Here is a 19,743-nt window from a genome sequence, read left to right as displayed (position 1 = left end):
CTACAGAATGGCCCTTACTGCACCTCCATCTGCAGAATGAAGCAAACAGCAGACAATTAAGACATCAGGGAGGCTGCAGACACATTTTCTAAGGAGTTGCCAAAGGATGACAAGCTGTCTGAATCAGTTAAGAAAAGGTCACTCTCCTGAAGATTCAAAATTGACAAGTCTATGAACTTCTGTGATGCTTCTCAAGGTAAAAAACCACACAATGTTATGTTCTGGCGTTACATCAGAAGTGTGGAAAAAAGACTTTGGATATTACTGGTTATCTTCTCTGAATGTATGTCACATTGCAATGCTCCACAGACAAATATGCCTTTACAAATTACATATGTAATAAGACAGTACTGCTAGAACTTTAAAACGACAGATCAGCCAGTTCCAGGGATTCAATGCAGGTTTCGTATCATTTTTATATTTAACAAGCATCTTGCAAAGCCTAGTAAAGATATTAATTAAGAAAATTGCTCTTCAGTTCATTGCATGACATACCTAACATTATGTTTATATTACTAAATGACTCCTATGGTCAATGCTATGTCACTGGAAGAAAATCTTAATCGTAGATGCAACAGTGTCATGAAGGAATTGTCCATGAGGTTACCTGCTTCCTCTGATCGTATCTAATAAAATTATTGCCTCTTCCTACAGATATGGCTTATTTTAGCATTTGCAGTGGGCATGGGGATTCTCTGAATGAGAAACGGCAGTCATATTTGACAGCGTAATAAATTACAGGGCTCTTATTGCACTCATATGCCACATTAACATCATAGTTTTGACATTGAAGGATCAAACCAAGGAAATCCAAAATCCACAACTGAACATTAACTGTGTGTTCTATTGGTTTTTTTCCAGTTCTTTTATAATTTTATTATGTGTAGACCTAATAATAATATCACAGTTGGAAACTCAAGAGGACCCAGAGGAGGAGAAAAAAACTACTAAATAGACAACCTAACTTCACACTCAGGTTGTGGGTTTTCACTGTTTGTTTCTGCATCTTCTGAGTGCCATGAACTGCACTTATAGTATGCACAGTACTACTGAAGTGTAAGAAAATGAAGTACTTAACATGCCCTGAAGAGAAGACGGATACTCACTGCATATTGACCATAGCTATATCTTCTCTTGGTGTGTGGTCGTAACATAATAAAACCTAAAGGGTTTATCTCTTCTGTTCCCTCCCTACAACTCCCACCTTCAGGTGAGTGGGTCATAACTGAGCCATTCCTTAGAAAGTAAATAAAAATGCTTACCATTGCCTGAATTACAGGAAGTCTCACTGGCTTCCTCCCTTTCCCTGTCCTTAAGAGGAAGGTTGACAGCTTCTCGTTAAATACATACTAAATTCTCAGCACTTTTAAAAAAACTGACCCAAAAGCCAGCACTGTAAACTTGAAATTAATATGTATCATTATGAAAAACAATTAGCATCTGGCTTCTCCTTTTGAAACTATCCCACATATTGAATCAAGCCATTTGCTTTTCATAGTTTCTGTTTTAATAGAGAAGGGTCAGAAAGTTTAAAAGAAGCCACAGGCACAACAAAAGAAGCGCAAAGATGAAATGTTATGTGGAAAGCGATGGACATTCTAGGAACACACTGCAATCTGTATTTCGAATTTAAGGACCGGTTTTGTTAAACTTGTCACCGAAGAACTCAGCATAGTTATAATGAAGAGCAAGTGCATTCGACTTTTGTGGGGGCAGCTGATAAATATCCAACAAAAGCTCTGAAGATGAACATCAAGAGAATTAATTTTTTATGTTATTAACACGTAAAGAAACTGGATTCAGCAGTTCTAACTACAAATATGCCTGCACTCCTGCAAAGCTACTCATTTGCTTATGATCGGGCTCAAGTCAAGATCTTGCTGTCAGATGCTCTGTTAGGAAAGGAGTAGGAAAGTATTATCATATGCTCTTCCATTTCCAAGTAGCTCTTCTCAAGAGGCAATCTTCTACATACTCTGCACTAAGACATTGGGATGCTTATATTTGGACAAGAAATTTGCCTTTATTTCACCAGCAACTACTCATTATAAAATTAGAAACAGTAATTTACAGTTTAGTGCCAAAATCAGACTATTCCTAATATCATAATACTGCTCCTACCCAATACACATTCTAGGTCTGGTTATCTGTATGGCTTCTGAGTAACGGCTACATCTACCAGTAGTAAAAACTACAATTAGATGACAACAGTTACTATTATAATGTAAGAGAACATACAGAGCATGATTACGCACATACAGTTTTTCTGCCACTGAAACACCACTGAAATGGCAGCCGAGTATTGACTCTTAGATGTTGGCTGGAAGGCATCTCTAGAGCTCATCTTGCTTAGTCTTTAATTCAAGTGGAGCTACTGACAACATGGGAGCAGGTCAGTCATGGCTTTGTCTTGGCAAAACCTGGAGATCTCAATACCTCTCTGCTTTCCCTGTCCCACTGCAACACTAACACCCTAGGGAAAAATACATTCCTAAAATACAACCTGAACCTCCCAAGCCATAATTCATTACGTTGGCTCTGTGGCACACTTGCAACACTTGAAATATTTGTTGGCAAGTATTAGCATCCCCTTCACTAGACTAAACAAGCTCACCCTGTCTTCAAATCTTATTCCAGCTTCAATGGAAAAGGCTGCAGAGAGAAACCTGTGAATAACTAATGTATAGAAATGTGCGGCTGGAGCTGGCTCAAGGCTCTCCCAGCAGCAATGCCGACTTCCACAGCAACCAACCCCCCACAGCCACAGCTCGTCGGGGCCTCCCTGGCTTTGCAGGCAGCTGGCACGGGCAAAACGAGCAGCGGGGTCACTGTTTTCACCATCTCCCAGGATCTGCTGGCCAGGCAAATTCCCTGCTTGGCTTATGTCTGCAGTCAGTCCCAAAATGCATAAAGGCATACTGAGATCACCAGGCATTACTCCAGTTTTTCTCCTTATGATATACAGATGCCAGCATAAAATTCTGCCATCCTCCACACAACCTGACACAGTCAGCCCTACAATGTAAAACTACCATCCTGAAACACTGTTTAAAATACACCAGACGAACTCCACAAGTGAATAGAAATTTGTTAACTATAAAAAGATCACATCATCTTGGACAAGATTATTCCAATTTCTTATTTAACATCAAGAAAAAATGCTGTACGTACTCACAAATCATGGGACTGTCCAGTTTCATGACTAGAAACATGCTTGTATGAAACATTAAAAAAAAAAAAAAAAATTCTTTCTTCCATGTACCTCTTACTATACAAAAGACTTTATGCTGACAAGTTTTTGTATGATGGTTGAATCTTCACACAAATGTAACTAGACATACAAACCATATTTACTCACATTTTTAGCTAAATGCAAACTCTTACTCCTCCCCATTTTTAAAAGATTTAGAAAGGAGTATAGTTCCTTTTTTTTTTTTAAGCCTATATTTTCAGTTTTCATATTAAAATGATGAATTGCTAGTTTGGATTTAGGTATTGAAATTCTCTTTTCTATCTGTTGCTCTGGACAAAATATGCAATTACTCCTACAACTACAGAAACAATAGAACTGGTATAATTTGTATAATTTTAAAGTATTTGACTCTAAGAATTCAAATCCTGAGAAATACCTGAAGAACACTAAAATATTAATAGCATTCAAAAGCTGTATCAGCTGGTACCCAGTGAAGAGAAAGCAGCATTTCCCAGCTAATAAACATAGTACTTTGACACTAAAAAAATCAAGTACAATATTAATCCAAAACAATACAGAAACTGTAGCGTGGAGTTTCACCCATTATTGTCTTTAAGACTTTCTAGAGTGTCATCTAGTGGGCATACTGTAACTTACATATTGAGTGAAAATGCAGTAATTAATTTTTGTCTTAAAAGTTGTTATTTAAATAGTGTCTGTTAACAAAATAATGATTTCACAAATTTTGAGAGAATGAATTTTGTTGAAACGATGAGAGAGAAATTGGTGAGGGGATAAACAAGATGCATTTTTCAGTCAACGGCTTACACTGTATATATAACTACATTTATGCCAGTAATAGATGTTTATTTGAGTTAAAGGGCATTCAGAGATAATAATTATAGAAGAGGAGGTACTGATGCAACAGTGCTTCAGAAAAAAAAGTAGTGGTTAATATTTCAGAAGTTTTTTAGTATCACAGTAACGGACTCTATTATTTTACATGACAAAATCTTCTGCATGTGAATGGTTTTTGTGTGAAAGTCTATATTAATTAGGAATGTCTTCAGTCTCCAAATAAGATTTCCAGCAATTATTTAAGTAGAACCACTGCGTGGCTGCACAGAAAGATCTACAGTGTATTCTTTGGCTAGAAATGTAATAGAGCTGCTACATCAAAGTTGGGAAATAATAGAGGAAATCAGGAAGTGGGAGCTAAGTGCAGAGTCCTCCATCACATAAAAAAGTATATACAGTACCAGAACTGTAGGCACTTCAGATTTTTGCCACCAGTATGAAGTCTAATCTTGCAGCAATACTGCTCTAAGTAGCCATCCAAGAAAAAAACTGCAATGTTTGCACAAAGGTTTTGAGGAATAACTCAAATGTAGTTAAGAAAAAACTTCAAACGCAGAGCTCAGGAACAATTCCTTTATTTTCTTCACTGGTCTTGAATCTTTCTGCAAACGAGGCTGACAAAAAAAGCTGCTGGTAGAGGACTGGGAAGACGTCTTTGTAGATGAGAACTATATTTTTAAATCACCTGGGAGAAGAACTCTCACCTCTCAAATAACTGAAATCTGCAGCACTGCACTTGCAAATATATGGCAATTTTATCTACCCACCAGAGGGACACATGAACCAAATAACAGCTGAAATCTATCAAATCAACATGCTCAACAATGATCAAAGCACAAAAATAATGTAAAAAAAAAAAAGTGGTCCAAAAAGTGGTCAAAAACCACAGTCCAAACATTGCTGCAAATATAAATAAATGCCAAAATTAAACTAATTTCGATGAACTAACATAAATACCAGAATAATCAGTTTTTCATGAATGCTGACATGTTTTTGAGAAAAATGGGTGAAAATAGTTTAGAATTATCATTGAAAAAGACCCTTCTCTGGTCAGTTTTGACACTGGTTATTGAAAACATAAGCGGCAGTTGTCTTTGCCGGCAACTGCTGCCAACAGCAATATTTCCCAGCAGCATTTCTGGCAGCATCTGCAAGCAGGTTCGCAATCATTCAACCTCCCATGTTCATTAAGAACCACCCACTTCAACAAAAGAACGAGACGCTCTGGCTCTTCCTCATGCAAATGCTTCCCAGTACTGATTCTTCACATTCGAAAGGTTCTTTATCCACAAACCAAAAAAAATACATATGCATATGTGTGAACAGGTATGAACAGATACAAAACACAGAGCAGCAAGGTCTGGCAGAGGTGGTTATTTTGTGTTATAAATGTGTTATTTTCTCTAGTTTCAAAATAATTAATGAGTTCTGGAGATTTTATTTCCCACGGAAATAATATTGTTACATAATTATGAAGACCATTTGAGGATTTTAATTCTATCTGAGAGTTCATATTATCCCTCTGCTCTATGCTCAATTGTTCTGGATTGCTGAATGTTGATGAAAAAGACAGACAACTAATATTTATTCACGATGCAGAAAAAGAGAAGTGCTCTGATCTTAACATTGTTTTCTTTCAGACTTCATGCTAAGCCATGTAGGACTAACCTGTGAATAAGGAACACAAAGTGCTGGAAGAGAAGTGGAAGCATGGCCAGATGCGAACAGTAAGATAGCTCTGATAGTTCTGAAAAAATGAAATATGCGCTTCAGATAACTGTTTCCATAAAGACTGAAAGTATTCTGAACTCTGTGGCCTCACGTTCTTTCTTATTTTTGTCCCACATAAGAAGCAAGTGCGACTGGAACACTGTACCAATTAGTCACCCATTAACAGATAACACTGATGAACACTATTCTAAGTTCCATCTAGGCTTTGGATACTTATCTATTTCACAGATGTATTTTGCCCAGATTCAAAACATGAGCATGTATGCCTGCATCTACATACCACATACACAAATAAATGAGTTCACACTAAAAATACTTATCCTAGGTTTCATCTCATTATTTTAATGCAATTTTAATATATTCAACTTTAACTGGATTCTTTTTTCAACAAACCAAACACTGTTCATCTTTTCTACTTGGGACAACCTAAGAATAATAAAATTTTCCATCAATCAAAAAACCAACATGCTTGCACAGTGCCTTTATTCTGTACCTAAAGCACAGAAAACCACCCTACGAAGTTCCTTCAGTTTCAATTTGCAGTTGTGTCTGAGGTACTGAAGCCTTAATTTTCCAAATATCCTGTTTTGCCTTCATACAAGCATTACTTCTGATAAAACGGCAAGGCTGTTCTTCAGTATAAATTAAGTACTGGGAAGGTAACTACATTAATTCAGATATCTACCACCAAACAAAGTAGGGTTCTTCAGGGTTTTAAAGAATGGCATGAGCACAAAGATGCTCTCCAAAGGAACAAACAAACAAACAAATTTATTTTCGCTTGTCAAAGTATCGTTTTTCTGCTTGGAATCACAGAAGAATTCATATTGGAAGGGACCTGCGGAAGTCATCAGGTCCAACTCCTTGCTCCCAGCAGGACTAACTTTGTCATTAGATCATGTTGCTCATAGCCGTGTCCAGCCAAGATCATCTCTCTCTAGGACGGAGATCCTACTTCTCCTCTAAGCAACCATTTCTACTTCACTCGCTCATATGTAGTCATCATCTTTCAGCCCTCGTGATCTGTGAACACCAAGTTTAACAGTTTCACTGAGAGCCACTGTATTTACAAACTATTAAGTCACTAGACACTTTTAATGATCCCCTGGTGGTAATGTTTTGGACAAATCACTTTAAAGAGCAACTTTCTTCCCAGATTCTTTAGCTCTACACTGCTTCCAAAAGGGACTCCAGCAGTCTCATGTTCCTTCTTCTCTCTTCTGTTCCACTTGTCTGAGTAACCTCTTGAATTGGTGCAAGGCTTGTGCAATGGTTTTTGGAAACACTGCTCGAGTCACTTCCAGATCTACTGGTTCTGTTCACATCTCAACATAAAAATGTTATGCATTCCTACTGCTAGCACCATGCAAACATCTGCTACTGGTAAATGAGCCTGCTATTCTACATTTCAGAAACCTAGAAGACTTGATGGGTGGATCACAGCTGCACTTTGCTCCTAAGTAACAGCCACTGCTTTAAAAGACAACGGGATGCTGAACATAAAATGAGAGAGCATCAATTTACAGCAGCAGAACTCTCAACAGTGCCGGCAGCAGTCTGCACAGTGCTGCTACACTACTGCACACTACACAGCAGCAATCAAACAGGTTGAGGCAAGTGCCTGGGGAACTCCTTCTGTCCAGAATAAGGAGAATGGTAACACATGCAAAAGTATTTGTTGGAATATTTGAAAGACGACTGGTGGAAAAAAGATTCAAACTGGTTATCCTATCAGGTTAGATGATGCAGGTCCCTATAGCGGACAAACCATATGGTTCCATGTTGTAAAGAAGTGAAAGCCAGCGGACAGATGAACACAAGGCAAAAGAAGGATGCTGGGAAAATTACCTTTATGGCATTATTTTTGTGGATGTCTGTTGAGGAATATGGCACTTGTCAAGCTCACAGAAAAGACACCCTAGGTTATGGTTTAACGTGTTAAAGGAGGACACACAGGAAGTCACGGCTTGAGGGCATGTGTTTAGGACTTCGTAAGCCAAAGTATCAGTTTTGCTATTGTTTTAAAAATTTGAAATACTTAAGCCATTCCAGCCTGCTTCATACATTACAAACATTTTCAGCAAGAACTGACATCTGGGATCAAACCTGTAAATAAATTAATTATAAGGAGGTGGTACTTTCTATAAAGCTTTAATGCACATTGCATGACAACCCTGATGATTAAAGGGAAGGGAAGGAAATATTGGTTTAAGAGAAATTCAGTTACATGTTGTTATGTTAAAACAAACAATTTTGGCTGCAGCTAAATCAAATAATTTATTGAGACATAGCACAAGCTTTTTTTTTTTAAGCTTTAAGAAACAAAGCTTAAAAAAAAGCTTTAAAACAAAAGCTTTTTTAAAAAAGAATAAGAATCTCCTTTCCTGATTAAAAAGAACCAATAAGAGTTCCTAAAAACATCTTAAAAGGGGTGCAAATTACCTGTCTGGATAGAATATAGAAGTGAATTAGACCTTAACAATAAAGTTGGTTCTATTTGCTTTGCTATTCAAGGTCAGTGAAAACCCAGCAAATAAACCACCTATGATATAGGAGTTTTTAAAGTTACATTAATGTCACTATTTTAACAAAGGAAGAGACACCTCAATGATCCTTTAATATGTGGTTTCATTCATCAATGAAAAGAAATTGCTTTACCAGTAAAATAATGAAAAAAACCCATTGTTTTCCTAAGGCATACAGATGCATATAAACGATATTTGTACATATACAGGATACACAGTATGTATTTATAATGCTGGGCATCAGTGAAATTCCTTACTCAGATGTGCAAGTGGAAGGAATATTGGTGGTAAATATTAGCCACATTTATCTCAATCCTGTTAAAACTTCAGATTTTATAATTACATTTCTCTTTTTTTTCAAAGCAAAATATATCAGCTCTGACCAAAATAATCTAAAGTGGCATCTCCCCCCGCATTTGTCTTGTGCAATGGATGTTCAGAATACATATACTGATTTACTTCTAAAAATTATATTTTATCAATGAATACTTTATGCTGTCCAATGCCTCTATAGCTTTGCAGCCTCTGGTGATGCCTCAGGAAAGACAGTATTTGCTTTTTGATAGTTTAGAAAACGTCAAAATTTCACTTAGTCTGTTAATCCAGTAATTTAGCTGAACAGAGTAAATTGTATCCTGTCTTTTCTGTTTTTTTCTCTGGGAACACAGAAAACCAAAAGACTTCTACCTATAAAAAGCCCACACTTTCATAACCACCATAGACCTATACAAGCTATATGAAATCATATACGCCTTAAAACTTTTAGTGCAATAATGCAGAGGTAAAATATGTACAAGCATCAATAAATACTGTCCTTCATTTTGGTACTTCCAAGTATTTAACAAGCTCTGCAAATACAACGAAAATCTCTTTATTATGAAACCAGATTTTACAGGTGTATTGTGATGTCTCTGGTCCTTCCATAACAACAAGTGGTTACTGGTTCTCTTACAAAGCTGGAACTTGTTTTCATATTTATTATACTGAGACCCTGACATTTTTTACGTTTAAAAGAGCTTAAATGTAGTATATCCTGGAATATGGATTAATACACTTTATCCAGAAAAAAAATCCTTTATTTAAGAAAAGAAATTGATCTTAAAACCATAAGAGTTCTAAACGGTGCTTTTTGATAGAACTGCAAATTTCTCCAGATCTACCGGTATAATTCAGAGAAAAGGCTGACCTAGAGGACTTAATACATCATAAATTAATTTACCAGAGAGATTATTCCTTTATTTTTTATCTCATCCCTGATTGTTGGATTTTCTTAAAAAGTGAAAAGGTCAAACATCTGATAATTCAACTTATAGCATGTTGTCCTTCATCACATCATATCAGACAGAGGGACAATTACTTAATTTACAGCACTATTAATGTAGTTACTATATTGGGTCCTCTGGATCAAATTTTTTCTTCATTTCCACCGATGAATCTAAACAGACTTTTATTAAGGGCAGAATATGGAACAGTTTGTTACATGTATTTAACAAGAGAAAGGCAGCTCAAAACTGAGTATCATCTGAAATTTTTGAAAGATATGTTTAAATATACTGTCCTTGCCAACTCTCATTTTGTATTTCTGCACCAAAATCACATGCTTAGTTATGTAAAAGCTAAACACATACTTCAGAAAGGAGAGACGATGTTGTTTCTAAGTATTGCCTGTTAGAGGAATCATAGCTAAAATATAGTTGGGCAGCCATGCGTGCTTTTCTTCGAGACTGAAGCCCCCAACTCTTTAGCTGCAGATCTTTGCCATGGGATTGCAATTTCATGGATGTATCATTTAAGAGTCATCCTACACAGGACTCTGAATAACACGCAGTCTGAACACTTGTCTTATTTCCTATGTATCATGTCCCCTTACAGAGCAGTTTTAATGTATTCCTCGGAACTTCTAATACTTAACTCCTCCAAGGGCATGAAGACAGAAACAGTTTCCAGCTCAATCCCATGTGCAGCCAGTGAGTAAAAGCCCTTGAGAGGCACTAGAAAGGCCTCTGAACTCAGTCTCATCTGATTTATAATCCAAATGTATTTATCTTGAATAAGCTATACAAGGGAAGAAATGGATTTACAACTGAGATTCTATCAGATACTACATTTTGAAATACAAATCGAGACTCTTACAGGGCTCTAAACCACTTTCATAATGAAGAAGGGTCATATAAACACACATACACTGACAGACAAATAATAATTCTCACAGATTTATGTTCACTCATGAAAATGACATCAATGAAATGAATGTATTAAGTGAAAAGAATGCCATGGATGATTTAAAAGTACAGTTATCTTTGTAAAAACATACAAGGAAAAAGACTTCAGGCAATAACATGCAGTGGACTAATTAGAAAAAGAAAGTAAGCCATCTAACAAAAATCATACTGTTTAATCAGGCCATGAAAGCAATTGAAAGGCAACAGCAGAGCACCGCAAATTGTCGAGTTAGATCTCTTAATTTCAGTAAGAGGCACAGAGATGAAAGAAGGATTAGATTCTATCATAGTATCACACTAGTGGCATATATATGAAGAAAGTAGGGCATTTAAACACCCTCACTTTGGTGCTAAAATTTTAGCACTGTTTCACAATTTAAAGGCAAGTGCAGAAAAGTATCTCTTGGCTGATCACCAAAGTCTCCAAGTTAAATTACTGTATTCTCTACAGAGTTTGTCACACCCCAGTAAATAATAAAAAATTTTTTTAGGGGTGGATAAATTTCTTAATTCATGCTGTCAGTTAACACATTTAAAACCTTTTCCTGTATTTATGGCATATCCGTATTCAGACAAACCACTCTGCTTTATGTGGAATAAATAAACCCGTTCTTCTCCCATGCATTCTGGGGCTGCAATGTTTAGAGATACAGGGGAGGGAAAAGGAAGAGGAGAAAGCAGTACTATGGCATACCAGCAAAACCTAGACGGACAGGTTACTGCTTGCAGAAAGCCAAAACTAAGCTGCCCAGATGGGTGCTTAGCTCTAAGACAGTCTGGATCCATCCCAGACCTAGAGTAACACAGGCCTAAGGCTGCTGGAAAGCACTACTAGGGTATGTATGTACGACTTGAAAACAAAAACTGGTTTGAATTAAAGTTATGAACATAGTTTAAACTGAAAGACAAAAAGGTTCAGAAGTTTTCCACGGTTGTTACTAAGAAACATAGTTTAGCAGTGAGGTGGAAGAACATCTGCAAGACAATGAGTTTTACAGCTTTTGCCTCCACGATGTGTTTCAAAAGTGAAAACTTGAAAAATCAAACCAGCCTTGTAAGTAAAGTGATCTCTCTCATAATAGTTGAAAAGTAATTATAGAAAAGGTATCATAACTTTGGGCATCACTTCAGTCACTGGAAAGCTCAAAACATAAAGGAAATCTTCAGTCAGATGTTCTACTCAGTTCAGAACATGTGAACTCTTTCAGCTTGCAAAAACACAGAGCAAGATTGTATGCTTCCAATGATTCAGCCTAAGTGAGATATTGCTTCATCTTCTACGGCAGGGATGGTCTAAGTCATAATCTGCACACTGAAGTTACCTGACAAATCAGAGCAAGGGTCTGAGCAAGCTACCTAAACTAGAACAGGATACACTTGATAGGGAACCAGTATGGTAAACCTCTCCCTGTGAGACAGCTCCAATCAGAACTTCTCCCTTTGAGAAAGACAGTATGAAATACAGTGACAAAGAGCTAACAGCAGGAAGTTTGGCAGTTTATTTTGGATAGTTAGAATAGTACTCGAAAATTATCATAATTTTTCTTTAAGTGAATTCCAATATATTTGGTTTTGACTTGTAAAATTAAAATGTTTAATACTTCTGTGTTTACTTTGTGGTTACAGAAGAATAAGGCAAACAGAAAAAGACAGAATCAGGCATTTCTAGCTTGGCTTAAAATAAACCAAGTCTGACTGAGTTCTCTGCTTATCTACACATGTAAGTTGGTGTAAATTAAATCATCACTTTCGTAAATTCAGCTTTGAATTATATAGCTGATTACGTAACTAATGTAACAAAATTTTTCTTTTATGGGAAGACTATAAATGTAAAAGCTTTATTAAAAAATGAATCTTGAAGAAAGTTCGCCATGAAAACATTAACATTCAGGGACACCTGTTTTACTTTGTTATGTCAACCATTCTCTTAAACAATGAAATTGACATTGTATGCTGTCATGAAGAATATTCAAGTGTTTTTCTTTTTTCACCTAACTTTTGTAAGTATGTGTTAAACGACTTGCACAGGACAGTGCCAGTGAGTAACACATAAAAGTTTGATGAATAACTTAAAATAGTCCTCAGGAAAGAGAAAGAAATCTAACCATTAAATAATCTCCCTACTCTGTCAAACTGCATTAAAAAGACTAGATACTAGTGTGCTTTACCTCCTCAGCTCATCCACTTTCTCACTTCTGTTATTTTTTGAAATAAGATACAATACAAGAATGAAGTTTACTACTTTAGGGTTTGTTCTAGCAAAGAACCTATAAATTTTGTCTTAATTTCCACCACCTATTTCTGTAGCTCTGCTGTATAACACTAACTGTACAAATAGCTACACTAAGAACATTCTTCTATATTCAACTGTATTCCACTTCAACAAAAAATAGGTGGGTTTCCTTGAATCCTCCATGGAGTGGATCAGCTTTGCCACATTTGAAGACTGATCCCCTCCTTTCTTCTTGATCCCTGTAGTGCTTCTACTCCATTGGGTGAAGTTGTGTATGACTGTTGGTAAATGCACTTGGAAAACACAGGACTGGACAAATGAAGTTATTTTTTTCTTTAAAACCAGTGCTTTTTGCTGATGCTTGCTTACCTCATTGTCTGACTCCACAAGCACTTGATCATATTCACTAAGAGCTACTAGGAACATGATAGATGTGACGTTTTCAAAGCAATGTATCCATTTTCTTCTTTCTGATCGTTGGCCTCCTACATCCACCATTCTGCAAAATTAACACCCACATCAACTCTATGAATACCTTAACAGATAAACACACAAGCACACACACAATGACAAATTTCAAGAATTCAGTTCAGCACAGTTTGGTTTGTTTGTCTTAATGACTTTTTTTCCATTGATATTTAATGGAATCTCTTCTAAGTAGATAGTAAATCATATTTGCTTTCAAGTCTGATGCGTTTTCTGTATTTAAATTATTGTAGGTCTCAAAACCCTCAGATTTCTGAGATACATGACTTGGTAATATATGGCCTGTGTATTCAGCCGAAACAGATGTGAACAGAACAGACTGGGTGGTCTGCCTTCTTCCCCCCAAATTACCAAAGTCAACATTCCCAACTTGTTAAAGCTGCCCCATCTTAAGAGGACAAATAGAATATAATATGTATCAACTAAAACTTTTAATAGCAAAAATTAAATCTCAAATTTGCTTGCAGTATATTCCCACTTCATCCTATGTCTCAGAGTAACTATACACCGGTGTCTAACTTGGAATTAAATCATTATTTTTTAAACAACTGTACTTGCACGCAAGTAGTGTGATTTCTCTCTAAAGGAGACCAATTTCTCTCTAAAAATCACAACTGGTAACTTTGTATTCCATAATTTACATGAATTACGTGGCCATATGATTGTATTTTCAGATTATTATTCATAGTGAAACTTTACTATATATGACTGAAAAGATGAATTGCAGGTTTTCTATCAGTAATAATTACCTTCACAAAAAGACCAACCTAATTATCTTTCATCCTTTCGACATCTTTAACATCAGCTCCTTATTATATGTGGGCAATTAGATGAAAATATGACCACGATCAAATTTTAAAAAGACAGAATAAGTGCCTTTTATGCAATCTTAACCAATATCTTATACATGGTACCACTAATGTAAAAGGAAAAGAAAAGAAATAAAACAAGAGGGTGTTAAAACTTTCTTCTACCTGAAAATGACACTTTGTAAGTCGAATGGATATTCAATGATCCCCGTGGTTGGGACTCGAACTCTGAGCACATCTTGCTGAGTTGGCAGATAGGTGGAATCTGCTATGCGGTCCAAGTCGTTAAGATAGCTACAGACAGGGAGAAACAACAGGAATGCAAGACAGTGACACCATCACCCCACTGAGGAAAAGAGAAAGGAAGACTTGGGAACGGGAATGGGCTGTGGGGTAAGAAGAAGTACAACAGAAAAAAGAGCATTATCGGCACAAAAGCGGGGACAAGGTATAAAAGTGTACTTCATCCTCCCTTCCTGTACAGTTTCATGACTTCAAGTAAATTCTAAAGAAGGTTTTGTTTGTTCATTTTGGGTTTTTTGTTGTTTTGGTTTTGTGTTTGTTTAAGTTCGGTTTTTGTTCCTACAAGTTTGCTTGGCTCTCACATGTAAATTCACCAAAGATTGAAAGTTTTCAATTACGTAATTCTAGGCAACTTACAGACAAGTAATATTTTAAAATGTGTGAGAAATACAAAACTGCACATTTTTATTCCAACATGTAATATACTTCTTGACACTCATTCTGCAGTGTCTACACATATACATGGATAGAGAAACATGAATCTCCCAAGGAACAGTGAACTGCTATAGAATACATCATTCCCAGTTATAAAATGATAGGAGGATAAATGTACTGTTTGCAGATTAAAAAAAAAAAAAAAAAAGGAAAAACCCACCCACTGACTACTTAAAAAACCTATCCAGATCTTGTTATCAGAAGGCATCACTCATTGTTTAGTGGGATATCTGGCACCCTAAAATCCTGCATTCCCACTGAAACTTCTAATTAATTTAACAAGCCTACAGTACATGAAATATATCCCAGAAATCACTATGAAATTGCTTGTAAGGTTTCATTAACTACAACACAAAACTCTTCTGCTACTGCTTGATGGTGGGTTTTAACCACAAAGCGCCAGTGTAGTGGAGATTTAATTCTCATAAAAGAGATGCTTCAAAAAATAAGTGTACCAATGCATGTGTGACAGCCTGTTTGGGCCCAGGAGCTGAATATCTCATGAAATCCGTTCACCAGGCAGCTTGGACTCTCCCCATGGCAGACATCTGGGAGAAAAACAGCTGCAGAAAATGAAGGTCTTAGGCATATGGTTACTTCCCATCAAATGAATGACCTACAGTTAGCTGCTGAGAAGAGAAATTAACCTACAGATGCCCATATTCACTCTAGAGGTGAAGAGCAATGGTCTTATAATTTATCGAACGATGATGAAGTACCATTAAGCTCTGAACATGTCCTTTTCCTTGTAGTCATTAGTGAATGTAGTCTTTTAAAATAAGCCCACGCAAGAAGTAGACTTCTTATAGATGCTCTGAATTTCTTAATGAAATAGTGAGAGCAAGTTATCCCAAACAAGGACAGAAACAAAGCACTTTGACTTCTGCCTTAGAGCAAAAATAGAGAAGAAAGAATTTGTTAGGTCTGGGAGGGAGCCAAAAACATCACCAAATCTCTCTCACTATGATTTTATTAATGAATGATTATTCCAATAGTAAACACTGAATACAAGAATGTTACACAGTTAGAAAGATGTATTGAACCATATATCTCAGATAATTCAGAAGCTACTACTCTGCAAATACTTTCTGAAAACACTGATTAGTTTCTGCCAATAAGAAAAAGGCCTGAGGATCTGAGCACTCATCTGCCTTCAGGTGTTTTACATGAAAAGTAGAATGGAGAAGCACATCATAAATCCATAAACATCGCAATAAGAAACTACCGGTGACCCTGAACTAGCTTCTTTTCCCTCTCCCATCCACTCAAAAAATTGGTTTTGTTTTTGTTTTGTGACTGAACTTTGGAAGGGTACAAAAAAGCATTACATGGTACAGTGGTATTCACAAGAGCAGGAGAATTTTAACTGAATAATTTGGTAGGTGACCCATTTACACAATCATCCTGTTGAATTCCTTTGGCAAGCTTCAGCTGTGGTCTCCAACATGAGCCTGGTTACCACATCTCTGCACCATCAGCACAGTGCACGTTTCTGTAAAGATGCGCTGTAATGCACATCTGGCTGATTTTAGAAAGGCAATATCACAAAGGGATATCATCAAACAGTTAAACAGGCAGATTAGTACTTTTCTTTTCCCCTAGCACAAATCACTGATGTAATTAAGTTCCAGAAGCATTAATTTATCCTTAAAAATACTTATCTTTTCCTCTTCCTCATTCAGTTCTGCTCAATTTCTGCTCAGTTACTAAACAGCAACCTTCTCACTCATTTCACCTGTAGCACCTTACAGAGCCTAAGCAGTCCAGAGAAGAGTCCTTATGCATCCTTACGGAGTAATACTGATTTCCCTAGACTTCTTCACTTAGCAGATCAGAGTTGGGGTTCTCTGAGAAGTGTCCTATTTATATATTCAAACCCAGAATCAAGGACGCAGTGTCAAAACCAGTGAGAGTACCTCACAGAACAAAACAAAACAAAAAAATCATATAGCATGCACAAAATCCTTTAAAAAGAAAACCTTTGTGATACTGAGAAATCATAACCAGAGTTTACAGTCCAAGAAAAGCAATTTAGAATACATCCTGTATTTTTGATTTTCAAATAATGACATTGAGCCCCTACCACTTCTCCTTCTAACTTCATAAGAAAGCATATTATTGTATCCATTTATTAAAATGAAAATGTCCTAGTTCTTTGTTGCATCACCTTAATTCTATATCTTTTATTATTGCCGTTTTCATGTTGTGAGCATATAGCAGATAGTCAATAAAATTATTTTTAAGTAGAAAAAAAATATTTTCCATTTAAGTTTTGGGTTTTTTTAACAGAAACATTTCTGCTGAAGAATTACTTGCGCTGGAATTCAGACTTTAACAAAGTTTGTGTATTGTTAATCTGAGGTAAAGGAGTAAATACTCTCTGCTACTGACTCTTAACAGTTCTGCAGATCAGTTACACTTACTGTTGCTATATGAGTATATGTAACTTTACATTCTGCTATCAGCTTCAAGGGGATTAAACATGTTTCTGCAAAATTAGGCTGAAAGCTTTACCTGCAGCAGCAACATAAAGTTCCCTTCTCTAAAATAACTAAAAGTCTCTGTTAAAATATATGTAACCTCTAAAACAAAGTAACAATTGATTTTAAAAAATCCATTCTTTGGGTAAGAACATGTATCATTAGGATTGACACCAGCATCCTTTTCCATTGTACCCACTGCTTTGTATCACATCTGAAGACTTTTGATATATTGCAGAAATGAACAGTCCCTCTTCAGCCAGGTGCAATCTTCTTAACACGCCAGTGTGAGCATAATGCTATACTTCTATGTCCATAGTACCAAACAGACAAAAATCAAGGCATATTCTTTTTTCAAAGCACAAGAACAGATTTTTGCATTGCATTGGGAAGGGTGGGGTGATAAGTCTAATTTTTCTGAACAACTGCTTTGTTGCGTTGAGTCACTATTTCAAAATGCTGAGAGGGATTATGCACGTGAATACACAGGACTATTTACATTTAAAACAAACAAACAAACAAACAACTGGAATACTATTAATATTTAAAGACATACTAACAGCATACACAATTTTCTCATATTACTATTACAACTGTTCCCATAACATTGAAAATTTAGAATGTCATTTATTTGGTTTATCATAGTCAAATTCACTGCCACAAGAAATATTTACATTTTCAAATCTTCCCCATACCAAAAGGGTTGGAAATTTAACTTTTTTTCCCCCATAAGAAAGCTGGGGTTTAAAGAAATTCTCTGACCATCAGGGGAATGCAGCACTGCATACACAGGCTCTAAGCATCCAATATACTATTAAACTAACAATTTATTTATTTTCAAATTAATTTAGCAACCAGCAACTTTAAATAAAAACATCAAGACATGCCAGCTAATGTCAATTCTTTTCCACCGTGCTGGCTCAAGGCCCTCTCTAGCTGCACCTCTGCCTGCCCCCAGTTGCCAGCTCTTTTGCTTGTGCAATGGCTTGATAACACATTTCTGTCAAAATTACTCGTAATAGTGAAGAAACACTATTGAAGTTGTTCAAATTAAGCTAGTTTATTTGATGGAAACAGCCTGGAGTGTGGGAAGTCCTTATGCTCCAGCAGGAAAGCAGGGTGGAGTGACTTCCTCCACTGGCTTATCTGCAACCAGAAAAGGACTTATGAAGCCAGGGCTGTGGCTCAAGTCTCTGAATTCAGATGAGCCAGAAGTTAATGAACATTTTAATTGACTTTTTTTGTATATTGGCTTATTAAAAAAAAGATTCACCATGGCTTTAAAACACTTCTCTGATGCAGCCCTGAATAAAGTACTGACAAATATATTGCTCACTTGGGCAAACAAATGCTGTGCATGTACAAAAACATTAAGCACATAAGAGGTAAGCACAGGGTATTTTAGAATAAGTGCCTAACTCAAAATGTATGCACAAATACTGCAATCGGTCTTTACAACGTAACTAACTCTTCAGCATAACCCAGAAAGGGGTAGCCCTTACTAATAAATATAATACACATGCACTCTTGCGAACAAAACGTAAAACTTGTCATAGACATGAACTTCCACAAAAAGAATGTTGCCAACAATTGCCCAAATCAGATGTTTCCTCAGTTTATTAACTTCAAAATTTTAAATCATAATAACTATATGGGTATTGGAAATACTCTGGCAGCTGTCCTGAGGGCTAGTCCAAAAGTGAGTAACCACCAGCATCACCGCAGAGAATTCAGTTGCATGGGTAGCAGCAACCGTGCAAGCCATCTAGGTCTCAACTACATGGCACTCTGAGTTTATTTTTACCACCTGCTAAGAAATGTCTCGCTTTGATGAGACACTTACTAGCTATATATATCTACAGTATCTACTCAGTATCTACTCAGCTAGGCATTATACAAAGGAATAAAAAAAGGAAAATTGCATGAAATGACTTAAAAGGAAAAAAAAGGCCAAACCACATAGCTCTGAGTAAACTTATAGTACAGACCAAGTTTATAAAGTTAATTATACATGTAATTAGTTTTGTAAAAACTAATTCTAGTGGCTGTGGAGGTAATTTTCCAGGAGGTTGCTACAGTGACAGGCAGAAGGTACATTACCAAGGCGATGCGTGTATAATGAGCTGTTGGCAGTGGCTCTCCCTTGACATCAGGACAAACGGCCACCGTCTTGCAGCACACTTGTGATCTGCACGCTGACCAGACATGGAGGAAGCCTTTTGTCTCCCAGCCAGTGCTGAGAGAGTACTTGTTTTTAATGCACTTTACACCACCTATGACAAGGTCCAAGCCTGCCACCAGCTTCATGGAAGCTGTCAGGCTATGGAGGTGCTAACAGTGCCCTTGAAAGAGACCACGTTTCAGAGGTCTGTTTGTCCATATTTCAAAACAAACAGGAGTGAGATCACAGGGGCAGAGCAACTGGCTTTGTATTTTCCTACATGCCCTTCCCATATAGAAATCAGGCA

The 19,743-nt window shown here is 36.6% G+C and overlaps 1 protein-coding gene across 2 annotated transcripts in view; it reads right to left on the bottom strand.

The window, feature by feature from the left end:
* The window catches only part of LOC136001328 (guanine nucleotide-binding protein G(q) subunit alpha), a 139,326-nt gene that overhangs the window by 14,037 nt on the left and 105,546 nt on the right, over positions 1-19,743 (bottom strand). For both annotated transcript variants that reach the window (XM_065655500.1, XM_065655501.1), the window contains 2 exons: positions 14,223-14,351; positions 13,132-13,261 (listed from right to left, as the gene is read on the bottom strand). In XM_065655500.1, coding sequence (XP_065511572.1) covers positions 13,132-13,261; positions 14,223-14,351 — 259 coding nt within the window. The remainder of the gene's footprint in view (positions 1-13,131; positions 13,262-14,222; positions 14,352-19,743) is intronic.

The sequence above is a fragment of the Caloenas nicobarica genome, chromosome Z (genome assembly GCF_036013445.1).
Source record: "Caloenas nicobarica isolate bCalNic1 chromosome Z, bCalNic1.hap1, whole genome shotgun sequence".
Taxonomy (NCBI): domain Eukaryota; kingdom Metazoa; phylum Chordata; class Aves; order Columbiformes; family Columbidae; genus Caloenas; species Caloenas nicobarica.
Note: the sequence above shows the minus strand (reverse complement) of the source record. Positions and strands in the feature narration are given on the sequence as shown.